At 42.5% G+C, this 13,178-nt stretch overlaps 1 protein-coding gene across 6 annotated transcripts in view; it reads left to right on the plus strand.

Moving 5' to 3' along the window:
• The window catches only part of Phactr1 (phosphatase and actin regulator 1), a 439,140-nt gene that overhangs the window by 19,663 nt on the left and 406,299 nt on the right, over window positions 1-13,178 (plus strand). For all 6 annotated transcript variants that reach the window (XM_060372699.1, XM_060372698.1, XM_060372701.1 and 3 more), the window contains exon 3: window positions 7,203-7,349. In XM_060372699.1, coding sequence (XP_060228682.1) covers window positions 7,203-7,349 — 147 coding nt within the window. The remainder of the gene's footprint in view (window positions 1-7,202; window positions 7,350-13,178) is intronic.

Raw genomic sequence — 13,178 nt, forward strand, 5'->3', positions numbered from 1 at the left:
CCACTGATCTATTCATTTTACAATTTTTTATTCTGTGCTTTCATAAACCTTAGTGTCTTCTATTATGAATCCTGTAAGTTCGTTCTCATTTGTCAAAATCATGCTAACTACTTTCTCTTTGCATCCCATGTGCATCTTAGAATCAGCTGTCAAATTTTCTTTAAAAATCCTTAGATTTATTTGGAATTACATTGGATATATAGGTGAATTTTCAAAGGTTGACACTTTAACAATAATTTGCCTTGAAATTCATAAAAATCATCATGTTGTATTAATTCTGTTTAATTTAGGTCTTATTAATTTATATTCATGAAGCTTCATAGTTTTATGTAGAGTTATTACCCATTTTTGAAAAATATTTTCATAGTTATTTGGCTATTTTAATGTCATTATGTGTGGTTCTCTAACATTTTTATTCTCAGGCCTGTGAGATGGTTCAGTATGTACAGGGGCTTGCCACCAAACCTGGCAACTTGAGTTTAACCCCTGGAACCCAGCCACATAGTGGAAGAAGAGAACCAGCTCATACAAGCTTTGCTCTGACCTCCAAAGTCATACGGTACATGTGCACCTTGGCACAGGCATGCTTAGCCCCCCAAAAAACAGAAACATGCACACAAACAAATGACTAAATAAATAAATAGACAGGTAGAAAACTTTTAATTAAAAATAAAATTTTATTTTAAAACCATATGTATGAAATGGATGTCTTATGCAAACGTATCTAGTGATATGGTGAAATGTATAACAGCCTATGTTCTCTTAAGGATTCTGTGTAGACACTGTTCCAACAGATAGGACCAGGAAAATGTTTATTCTTGCTTTCACATTCATTACCTCTTCCCTTTATTTTTGCTTGCTTTAGTCACCTTTCTCTAGTTGTAATGCTGAATAGATATCGCGAGAATCAATGTAGTTGGGACAGTTTTGAAAAATCTAGATACTCCGTCTCATCTTTCAAATTCTAATTCAGTAGATTAATTTTAAGGGACACAGAGGATCTACATTTTAAGCCAGCCACGATGGTACACCCCTAAAATGCCAGCACTTGGAGGCTGAAACACTGTCAAGTGTGGTTGCAGCCAGGAAAGTGTATCCCCAAACAATAAAGAATCAAAGGTCAACTCTCACCTGCTTCTCATGCAAGATGTTCCAGAATGCTGAGCTGCAGTTTTGAAGAAGTTTTACTTTAAGAATTTTCGTAGTAAGAATCTATCACCCTGATTTTCTTTGTCTTCCTGTTTCCATCCTTTTCTCTAGAAATTATGGATGCATAAAATATTTATTTTGAGACCCTAGTGTATTACTTCTGTTTATGGCTCCAGCTCTAAAAGAATATGCACAAAGGCTCTGGAATTTTAACTGTTTCGCTGGCTTTAGAAAAGATAAGAAAGCATTGTGCTCTCCTGGATTGGCAGGCATATTTTTAAAAAAATAAAACATTTTTTTTTTTTTTAATTTCTGTTTGGTAGCTGTAAAAGAAACTTTCATTCCCCTGTTTCAATTGTTGTCTTGGAAGGTTACTGCCTTCATCTGCTAACCCGGGCCTAGAATGTTTTGAGCCTCTGAGACTTACTGCTTAATAAGCACACCCTTTCTTGTTCTTACTGAGCTCATGGCTGGCTGGTCCAATTCAGCTGTCTGGCTCAAACTCTACTCCCAGCTGACTTACTCAAGCTGGCTTTTTTTCTTGGCGTCTGAATCCCTCTGCTTGGCCTCGGACTAACTCCAGCAATCTTTCCTAATCTTCTGGTTCCTTCTTATTCTCTGGCTCCTCCTGTCTTCACCTGTGTCTAGCTTGTTCTCTCATTCAAACTCTCTTTGCAAAACTATCCCTGTAAAACTGCCTCCTCCCTCTCTCTCTGAATTGCCTCTTAAGTAGCTTCCCTTTCCTCTCTCTTCTCCTTAGAGTTGAGTATATCCTTTTCTGTCAGATCTTTCTCTGATTTATTACTTTCTCTGCCTCTCACTTAGACTTCACTTTCAAACATGGTACTTCCTTCTACAAACTAACTTTACTTTCATTGTTTGAGATTAAAGGCCTGTACCACCATGCCTGGACCTAAGCTTTTCTTTACCTGAAACTTGCTCTAAACCAGGCTGGCCTTGAATTCAGATCTGCTTCCCTTTGTCTCCTGGATTAAAGGCATGTTTGCGTTATAGCTGGATCCCACAGACCTAGAAGGTCTTTGGATGTATTCTCTTGGCAGAAGAGCCATGTTGTACATTAAAATTCCTTTACAGGTAGTTGTTGAAGTCAAAACTGAATTCAGTTCTCTGGATGCACATTCTCACATCCACATAGGTCTCCATACAATCATGTGGGTATTGTCACATGATGGAAACTGTACAGGGTGTGTGTGTGTGGGGGGGGATAGATTCTAAAGAAACCAGTTCTGTGAAATACATGTGAATACTATGAATCAAGAGAGAGGCTAGCAGGTAGCATGTTATTTCCTAAATATAATTACTTATAATTACACAACAAAGGGAAATGTCTCTAAGACTGAGAGACACAGGAGGTGCTAAAGATTTTTTTTATGGAAAATATCGGAATAACTCCTAGCCTGCTGTTCGTTGCTTCAATAAAGACCATGTTCAAAAGCAGCATGGACATGAAAGTGTTTACTTGATTTCATATATGCCAAACTACAATCCCTCGAGGCAAGCCAGACAAGAAGGAACCTGGTTGCATGAACTGAAGAAGAGGCCATGGAGGAGTGCTATGTACTGGCTTGCACCCCATGGCTTGCTCACTGGCTTTCTTATATAACACAGGACCACCTACCCAGCTCTAGAGGATCGAGACCCCTCTGCTCAGATGTAGACCATAGGTCGCTCAGGCTCCATGTAGGTTCCCTAGTAATGGGAGCAGGGATTGTCTCTGACATGGACTCAATGGCCAGTTCTTTGGTCCCTTTCTCCCCCTTTGGGGGGCAGCCTTGCCAGACCACAGAGCATGAGGATGCAGCCAGTCCTGATGAGACCTGATAGGCTAGGGTAAGATAGAAAGGGAGGAGGACCACCCCTATCAGTGGACTAGGGAAAGGGCATAGGGGGAGAAGAAGGAGGGAAAACAAGGACTGGGAGGAGATGAGGAAGGGGGCTACAGCTGAGATACAAAGTGAATAAATTGTAATAAATAATACATTAATAAATAAAAGAAAATTTCCTATAGATTTGCCTATGGGTCATTCTAAAGGAAGAGTTTTCTCGATTGAATTTTTCTCTTCCCAAATGACTCTGGCTTGTAATAAGTTAATAAAAGTATATAATCTAACCAGGAAAGTAATACAATAGCTACAAATAACTATGCAGTGTTGAAACTGGACAGGGTGTTTTTATGTTTGCATGTGATCTGAACCATGAACTTTTACAAGTGATGTAACTGATTTCTACCCATCATCCAGTGTTATTTAGTTAGCTAATTCTAGTCCTTGAATGGGATTCACCACCTTTGATTCCCACAGCAGAATTCTTCTGACACCACTCAGTGAAATATTTCATGAAAAGAAGTTATGAATATGAAATAAAGAATTTGGAAATATTGTAACAATATAACAATGAGTGCTTCATATAAGATGAGAGGGAATGCAGAAAAAGAAATTGACTCTGTAAGAGAATGTTTAGCTCTAGAGAAAGATGCAAGAAAGAATGTGCAAAAATTATTAAAAAAAAAACAGTGAAAGACAGAAGAGAGCATATTAGGAAAGCAAGAAATGGAAGATAACAATTACAAATGAAATATAAAAACCGAATTCAATAGTGTTTTGCTACCACTTTAATTAAGAGTATTCAATAGCAGAATAGCCTGTAGTAAACTTTATGAAAATGTATGTAGCCAGTTGGTAGCACCTGTAATCTCAGCATGCAGATACAGATGCAGGAGAAATACTGCGGTTCAAGGCCACCCTGATACACCTAACAAATTTTTAGGCAAAGTAGGGCTATATGGCCAGACCTCGCCAATAAAAATCATCATCATTATCATAATAATCATAATAATAATTTGAACATCTATGAAGAAAAGTAAAGCAAAAATATTAGTAGCATTAGTTCTTAATTGCCATCTGAAGTATTAAGTGACTAAGAGGTGGGAATTTTTCACACATATTTTATATATAAATATGTGGAATTAAAAGAAATTTCAGGAAATCTATAACTAGCTAGTTTTCAAACAACTAGTTAGTCTTTTAAACTAGAGCAAGGCATAGTGGTGTATACCGGTAACCCTAGCAACCAGAAAGCTGAGGTAGGAGGATAGAGAGTTCAAAGCCAGAATGAGCAATAGTGTGAGTCTAGGGCCAGCCTGAGCTCCAGAACAAGATTCTGTTCCAAGTACATAAATACATAGATGAGTAGGTAGGTAGGTAGGTGATAGATAGGTAAATAGATACAGATAGATTGATAGATATAGAAAAAAATCAATGTAGTACACCAAATATATGCAATTAGCAAATCAACTGGCCGCCTATATCTATGCTACATCCTTAAATTCAACTGGGGAAATTGCATCCATACTGTATATACACAAAGACTATTTGTTCTTGTCATAATTCCCCATGCAATATAATGTGACGGCTATTTACATAAATTCTATGTTAAAGTATTAAAAAGGAACTGTAATGATCTACAGAAGGACATGTGAATATTTTACATACTCTTAAACATTCTAGGCTTTTGGTAGCCATGATGAACCCTGGAACCAAAGCCCTGTGAACACTGTACTCACTGAAGGCACAGAATCCAAATTCAGGGAGAACATTGACTTGCTCCCCAACTCAGCCACTCATTACTTACTTAACGTTCCTTCATTCATTTTTGCCTTTTCCTTTTCCTCACTCTTTCTTGCCCTTCTTTTATTGATAAATGTCTTTTGAGCATTTAAGCTGTTGGTTAAATTTAAGCTGTTGACACAAACTAGAGCCACCTAGGGAAAAAGGAACCTCAGTTGAAGAGTTGCCTGCATTAGCTTGGCCTGGGGGGCATTTTCTTGAATGCCATCCTCTCTAGTTGATGGAGAAGGTCTTAGCCTACCATGGGTGGCACTACCCCTAGTTGTGCACTCTTGGTAACATAACTGAAAGTGACTTTGGAGGCAAGCCAGTAAACAAAGTTCCTACATGGTTCCTGCTTCAATTCCTGCCTTTGGGCTCCTGCCCTGTTTTCCCTAGATGCCGACTGACAGACTATAACCTTTAAGCCAAGAAAACCTTGTCCTCTTCAGAGTTACTTTTGGTCAGTGTTTTATTGCAGCAACAGGACAAAAAACAGAGCAGAAAGGCTTATAACAGAAATACATTCATAGAAATACATGGAAAGTTTGGAGAGATTTGTAGTGTAGCACATTAACAATGGTGCAGATATATGCAAAATGAGTCAGATGTGGACAGTCCAAGTAGACTGACTCCAAGGAAACAGCGGGAGAGAAAGGTACAGTGATAGGTTGAAGTTATGTTTGAGGTGGGGGTAGGGTCAGGCAGCAAGTGTCAGGATACGCAACTTTAGACCAACTTGCAGAGAACTGGCTGACGATCAGCGATCAAGTGGTGAGGGAGGTGGTTCAGTACTGGAAGAGCACAGGAAGAGATAATTTCAAGGAAGATGAATTATGAAATATCTCAAAGAGATCAAGAAAAGAATGAATTTAACTGCTGGAAAGATGGGGCCTTCTAAAATGACCTTGGTAACTAGGTTAAGTTAGGAAGCAGTAGGTGGAATGAAAGAAGGGAACCAGGAGTAAGAAAAATGGGAATCTTTGGGGGATGGATGACAGTTCCATAGGAAGGTCAAGCAGAATCACAGAGACTGTGGAAGAGGAAGAGCAAGGCCAAGAGTAACAGTGATAAGGGAAGGCAAGAGACCACTGGAGAGAGACGTGATCCCAGAGGGGTGCGAATATCAAAAGAGAGGGAACTGAAGAGCCTGCACTGAGAGACCACAGGGTGTGAAGCCACATGGAGCCCACCTTTGGGCCAAGGGCGTCAGGTGATTCACCTACTGGAGGAGGGCACTTATCAGACAGAAGAGTAGTGACATCAGGGAAGGAAAAAAAAAAAAGTAGTGTCAGAAGATTCAGAAAAAGCAAACATAGAGGAGTTTCGTCCATCAGTAGTTTCAGTAGTGGCATCCAACAGGTGCCACCCCCCCCACCCCCAGAAAGCCTTCTGGTTCTTGTGCTGTGTTTCTGTGGAGTGTTGCAGTCAGGCAGTACAAATGTTCAAAGGAATCCAAGCTCCTTTGATTGCTAGCTCTCCTTCAGGAACAATGGCGCAGAGCTGCTGAAGAGAGTCGGGAGCAAACATTATATGTGACTGAAAGAAAAAGTTGAAGGATCACAGAAGTAGGTATCTGATAGAGATAAACACATCCTACAACTTCGTAGATGAAGGCCATCGGTTCTGTGAATAAGCCTGGTCTACACTGAAAATATCTACTATAAAACCCATCCTACCAAACACTCTCCCTCCACACCCCACCCCTAAACTGTAAGGGCAGATAAGGGAGCTTCCGAAGATGCCATATCTATTTTTGAACTTTATTTGGACTTCTGGTTGGGACAGATAGAACAGAGGGCTTGTTCTGGAAATGGCAGGTGCCCTGCTCCCCAGGCCAAGGGGCAAGAGTGCGTGGCTCCAGGAGTGGCATCAGGAGAGGAAAAGCTGGGCTCTGTGTCCTGCAGCAGCCTCAGGCTGTAGAGTCCCCTGGGTTTGGGCAGACAGTATTTGCCTGCTCCTGAAAGGCAAGGAAGCATATTTGGCGGGAGAGGGCACAATGCTGACTGGGCATCTTGGCTTCGGAGTCTTCCTATTCGCATTAGTCTGTCTGTGCCAGCGGCTGAAACAGGGCTGCGGCAGAAGGCGGGGTGTTGGTCCAGAGCACTGACCCCTTGGCCCAGCTCTGGGAAAGGAATGAAGGGGAGCCCTGGGCGCAGACCAGGGCTAACCTGATCTTGCTCCAGTCCACCAATCCTTAACGGATTTTCTTTCTCTCCCTTCCCCCTTTTCTCTGCTCTCTTTCTCTCATTCTTTCTCTTTCTCCTTTTTCCCCTCTTTCCCTCTCTCCCCTTCCCTCCCTGCCCCCTTCCCCTCCTTTCCTTCCCCCTCCCCTCCCCCTTTCTATGTGTGTGAGCCTCCTCCACTCCCCTCCTCCCCCTTTCCGCCTCTCTCCCTCCCCCTCTCTCCATCTCCTTCTCCTCTCAGCTCGCCGGGCGACCCTGCTCCTGCCTCCCACATTAATGGCGGCTTCTTCGGAGGATGACATAGACCGGCGGCCCATCAGAAGAGTCCGCTCCAAGAGCGACACGCCATATCTCGCGGAGGCCAGGATCTCCTTTAACCTGGGGGCAGGTAAGGACACCCCTCGCCTTCCTCTGGATGTCAGGCACCTGCTTCCTTCCCTCCCTTCCTCCCGGGCCGGGTTAGCCCCCGCCCCTCCCTGGTGCCCCCTTCCTCTGCGCCCTCCTGTCCTGTGGGCGCCCAGCTCTCACACTCGCTCCCTTTGTGTCGCCCGCGCGGGGAGGGCGTGTGTGAGTGTGTGTATTGCAGAGGTGGGGGGAGGGTAGCGTGTAGAGCCTCCCATCCAACCAGTGACACCCACGCGGGCTTCCCCCTTCCAAGAAGAAAAGTGTCCGTGGTAACAATGACCCCAAGAATCACCAGGCGGGGTGGGGATGGCGCGCGGCTGTGGGCGGAGGGAACGGCAGGGCTTCCTGGGTGAGGCTGTCGCTGGCAGGGCTACTACAGGGTGGAACTTGTTGGTGACATTCAAACGCCAGTGATTTGTGCCTGGAGGCTGCCACCGCACTGCTGTGGGGAGGGGGGCGGGGCTGACCCGGGTACAGCGGTTGGAAAGCTACCTCGGTGGTCCACAGCGTGCAGTTGGGTGATTCCATGCTGTTCCAAGTGGCCCAGATAGAGTGAAGTGAAAGGGATGAGTCGGGCAGAGGAAGGAGAGGAAAAGGGGAAAACGGGAAGGAAGGAGAGAGGAAAAGGGAGGGAGCAGAAGGGTAAATGAAGGGGACAGAAAGTTATTATGCTTTAGATGTGTGCACTCAGGCAGACAGTCATTTAATAATAATAAAAAATAGAAAATGCCTGTCTGTTTCTTCCTCACTCCAAACTCACAGTGGAGTTGCTCGCTCTGAAGAAGTTGCTCACCACTAACTTGACAGAACGCTTCTTCGGGATGGCTCCCAACCCTCACCCTCGGCCCTACCTGTGTTTCTTCCTATCCATGCTGCCTTTCTCCAGGCAGAAAGAGTGAGGGCTTTTCTCCTAAGACTCAGTTTCAAAATAAGTTTTGAAAAGCAGAAAACACTTTAAAAAAAATTAAAGAACTTAATGGGCGTGGGTGAGGGTGTGCGCACCCGCATGCTCTGAAGCAAAGGGTTGAGACCAAGACTGTTGCCTAGGGAAGAAAAAAAAATTCACTGGGCAAGCAACTTTTTCTGGCTAAAAAAAAAATGGGAACTGAGTGGGCCAGAGTAACTAAGTGTGTTTTGTTCTTAGTGGTTTGACTCTTTAAACAATGTGTCAGATGGCCAGCTCCTAAGCGGTTGGCTCTGGCTTTGGAATTGGAGGAGGGAGACCTTGGCTGTGGAGCATTGGTCACTGTTTGCGCCATGCTGGAGTGGTTCCTGGTGGTCTTTTTGGAATCCCTGCTTGCGTCTTCCACGTGTTTCTGACAGGTCTTCCAAAGAACTGGGAAGGGCTTCCTTTAGGACCAGCATTGTTTCCTCCGGCTAACGTTGTTAGGAATTTTTGGTGTCCTCAATTTGGTAGGGGGAAAAAATGAACTAAACTACAGTTAGTGAAGATTGCTTACCTCCTAGTAGGGTTACACCTAATGAAATAAAGCACTAAAGAAGAGTATCAAGTTTCAGCCACTACTCAATTATGTTCAGCCACAGATTCAAACCAATGACTTAATCATTTATTCTGCTTAAATTGCTCTGGAGTCCAACTGAAAGTTTGGTTCAGTCGGGACATGTCTTCATTTAACCAGGGAATCAACAACCCAAACATGGATCCCCACCCCCTCCCCCACTCGTGTCTTTCTTAATGTACCCCTAAAGAAACAGTGACAAGAAATGCTGAAGGAGGCTGGGCAGCCACAGTTCAGTAAGGACATTGAGGGGCTGTCCTCTCTCCATGGTGCTGAAGTGAAGGACAGGGAGGCAGACACATGACTGCCAGAGGGACAGCAAAGACAGGAGTGTTCCTGGGGTTTCTGTGAGGGAATCCCAGGGAGAAAATGTGGAAGACCTGTACTCCAAAAACTTTTCAGCTCCTGAACCCCTCCCCCCCAACACACACATTATCACTGTCGCCTGTTTGCTGTGCTTCTCATGCCTTCCGCTCCAGTGGGACTTTTCCCACCTCCCCTCTCTCATTTCAGGCCGCCAGCTCACTCCTGGGGCTTTCTTTACTTTCCAGCTGGTTTCTGGTTGCTTTCTTAACAAACTAGATACACTCGCAGATGTGCCTTTCCACCACATTTAAAAGTAATTGTAACCCCTGATTTAAAGGAAGAGAAAAGGCAAACAGCCTTGTTTATCTCCTTAAGCAGAAAGCTGTAATTAAGCTATTAGTGTCGTTATCAGGGCTGCTGAACAGAAAAGCCTGCGCACTCCCGATAAATTGTATAATCTAGGCATAGCAAGAATTTTGTTTGCCTCTTAACAGCAGTTTATAAACATCTGGTCAGGCAAGCACTCCTCTGCCTTTTCCTCCTTTCCCAAAACATGCAGTTACTTTTTGTTATTTCTGAATACACCCTCATCCTTTTAAAGCACTTATTTTAAATATTTCTCCCCAACCCCCCCCATTGTATATACGACAATCTTTAATATTTTATACATTTTGTAATACTTGAAGGAGATACCTACACATATATTTATTTTGCCTGGTGATCATGAAATCATTTTGGGTACAAACCTCCCTCCACTAACCCGGATTTTCCTGGATTGAAGTGAACTAGACTTTCTGAAAACTAATCAAATTCTTCAGCATTCCTCTAACTCTACCCCATCCCTGACAGAACTTAATAACACCATCTTAGAAACATGTCTACAGGTTGAGTGTATGCTACACCTCTTCATCCACGGTTCCACAACAATTAACTGACAGTATTAAAACGTGGATTTTTTTTTCCACTGCTAGGTGGAAATGTTAACTTTGTTTGTATCTAGCCTGAGAGAGAACAGAAAGTTTCTGAGTCATGTCTTTTATTTAACCAAAATGACACTCACAGCAACCTGCCTGCCTCTGCCTCCCTGAGCGCTGGGATTAAAGGCAGACACCACCATATCTGGCTTGCATTTTTACATTTTTACAGATTTTTTTTTAACTAAAGCAAACCATTTTTCAAAGTGACTTGTAGAGCTACTCTTTGGCCTAAATAAATTCATCTGGATCACTGCTTAGTGTACAGATGAAATAGTTAAAACTTAGTATACTTAAAATTTAAGGGGAAACTAAAGATAATTTAAAAAGCTAATGTTTTCCTTCCTCAAGTTAATGGAGTGAAAGGAGACGGTACAGCCAGTGTGTAATGTGAACGAGGTCAAGCCCGGAGGAAACAACCGGTGTCAGGTGCTGTTCAGTGAAAGAGACAAAGCAGACTCTGGTGTCTTCTTTTCTTTGTTTCATTGCATGCCTGGCCACTTTGAAGAGTGGGTGTGTCTTCTAGAGGGGAAGAAGACCATGTTGACATTTAGAATTTTTTTAATTCATAATTCTTTAACATAACATCATAATTAAATGGAACATGAAATCAGTTCTATGGTCTTATCCAAAAATGGTGGATTTGTGCAACTTTTTAGATGAGTTTACAAAAGACAGCAGGAATGATCTCATAAGTAATGCCTCTTTGATGTATGTGAACGAAAGGGCTGTACGAAAGCTTGTATGCTTCATATCAATCTTTTCCTGTCCCATTCATGTACCACAAAGCTACCAATTGTCAGCAGTAGCTAGGCTGTGACTATAGGCATGAGGAGTGTGTGTGTGTGTGTGTGTGTGTGTGTGTGTGTGTGTGTGTAAAGTATTCTGAACAATGCCCCATTATCCCTGGATTTCTACCAAATTACTTGTTGGTTTAATATTAAAATTATGGCTTAACCAAAGGCACAGGAAGGGCTTTATTGCTCTCTATTACTCATACATTTCTCCAATACACCACCTGGGTCCTTTATTCAAGAGAATTACTGACTTAGTGATATTCATCCCATTAAGAATATTAGCTGAGCACTTAACTGTGTATCAGGACCTTTTCAGACACTGCTAACCATGAGTGATGAAAAGAAATAGTATCTTACTCTCTTGAATTTTACATTCTAAAAGTGGATTCTGGGAAGTAATGTAGAGTGGCATGTCCCTTGTCCAATGATTGGAATCAGAAGTGTTTCATAGTTCAGATATTTGCAGATTCCAGACATTTGCATGGTTTTATCAGTTTGGTGACTCTACTCTGCAAAACTTGAAATTTAAAAAATCCACCCCCTGTGCCCAAATCTACCACATTCAACAAAGATTTGATCTCTGAACCATTTGGATTGAGGATATTTTTTCAGATTAAAAATGTTTGCTGTGTAGTCTATAAGGACATTGCAAAATATTTTAAAAATTAATGTATGTAAAGGACAAAATGAATAAAGCCAGCTCAGAGGTTGGTTCATGTGGCAGGAAGAAGGGGAGACTACAATACTGGCGGTAGGGAGAAAAAGGAATTTGTTTCAAGTTGTTTAATTCAGGTAGGAGAATAAGCAGTGTGGGTAGGGGAGATAGCTGAGGGAAGGCCTCCCGCTAGGGTTTTCCAGGCATATAAGAAGCCCAGTGTAGGTATAGAGAACTGAATGAGGGAGATGAATAAGAGAGGCGATTCCAGAAGGAAGAGGATCTGGTCATCCTTGGATGAGGAAGTAGGAAAACCAGTTTGAGGGCTATGGCAACACAGGGAAACAAGTGAATTGTCATCATGGAGCAGTCAACACAACAGACTCCACTTATAGCTCCATACCTGCTTAATGGGCTTCTGTGATGGAATGATGTGCAGTGTGAGGGGAGAAAAGCCTGAGGTATCTCCAAAGCTTGACCTGAGCAGGGAGGAGGACAGACAAGCCTTCTAGGGTTGGCAGAACGGCAGAGTTCTAAGGAAGACCTGTCAAATATGAAACATTTGCTAAGTGGTGATATCAAAATGCAACTATACAGGTGCCTAATTCAAATAAGGTTATTCTTAAAAATCAATAGTTATAACCATGTACAGGCATGTACGAAATAGACAGCATCTTCTAACTTTGCTGTGTCAAGGTCTTCCTAGGCATTTGTTCATCCATGACTCAGGGAGCCTGGCATTATTCCTGTGTGGACATGCAAACAAAGTGATAGAGAAGTTATAATGTAGTGAGGGCACTACAGCCAAAAAAAGACAAGTGGAGTACAGGTCATGTCATATGTCTTCAAGCTCTGTGTTCTGAAAGGTTATGATTAACCCCAAACGGGAAGCGAACATCACCAACTATTTTCAGAGGTACCATTTGAAGCTGAATATAGCTGAAGTATTTAAAAAAACGAGGATACAAACAATATCCCAAGTCAGCATTATGAAACAAGATGAAACTGTAGCTGAGACTCACTTTAGGAAAAATTCATCATCTCACTGCAATGAACTCATACATGTAACTGATTAGTACACTCTGGTGCTTTCTGTAGAGTTCTGTCCTATCCTTCCTGCCCTGGGCCAGCTTCATATATTTCAATTATAAAACTGCTACTTATCATCTGCCTAAGTGAATTGACAGCTCACGGTTTGATAAATACTACCTAGTTGGTTACTTTCTGGGGGCTAGTTCCTAGCTTGGAATATTTGCAAAACAAAATAATAGTTGTTTCTTCTGAATGATTGAGAGTGAGGTAAATTTTTCCCCCCAAGGGAGGGGGGTGAGGAAAAAAGGGACTGAAGAAAGAACTAAGAACTCAGGACTGCTGTAGCCCTCAGGTACCACAGGGCCACACTGGAGATATTTTTAGAAACCCACAGGGACATTGTAATTTCCTTTACAGTTTAAAAAACAATGAACCAACAAGCCCTTCAAATGTATTTGTTGTTATACCAATAATGCATAAGACGTGGTTTATGAGCCTGGACAAGGTGGAAAAAGGCTGGTGAGGGGG

Source organism: Meriones unguiculatus, chromosome 19, assembly GCF_030254825.1.
Source record: "Meriones unguiculatus strain TT.TT164.6M chromosome 19, Bangor_MerUng_6.1, whole genome shotgun sequence".
Classification (NCBI taxonomy): domain Eukaryota; kingdom Metazoa; phylum Chordata; class Mammalia; order Rodentia; family Muridae; genus Meriones; species Meriones unguiculatus.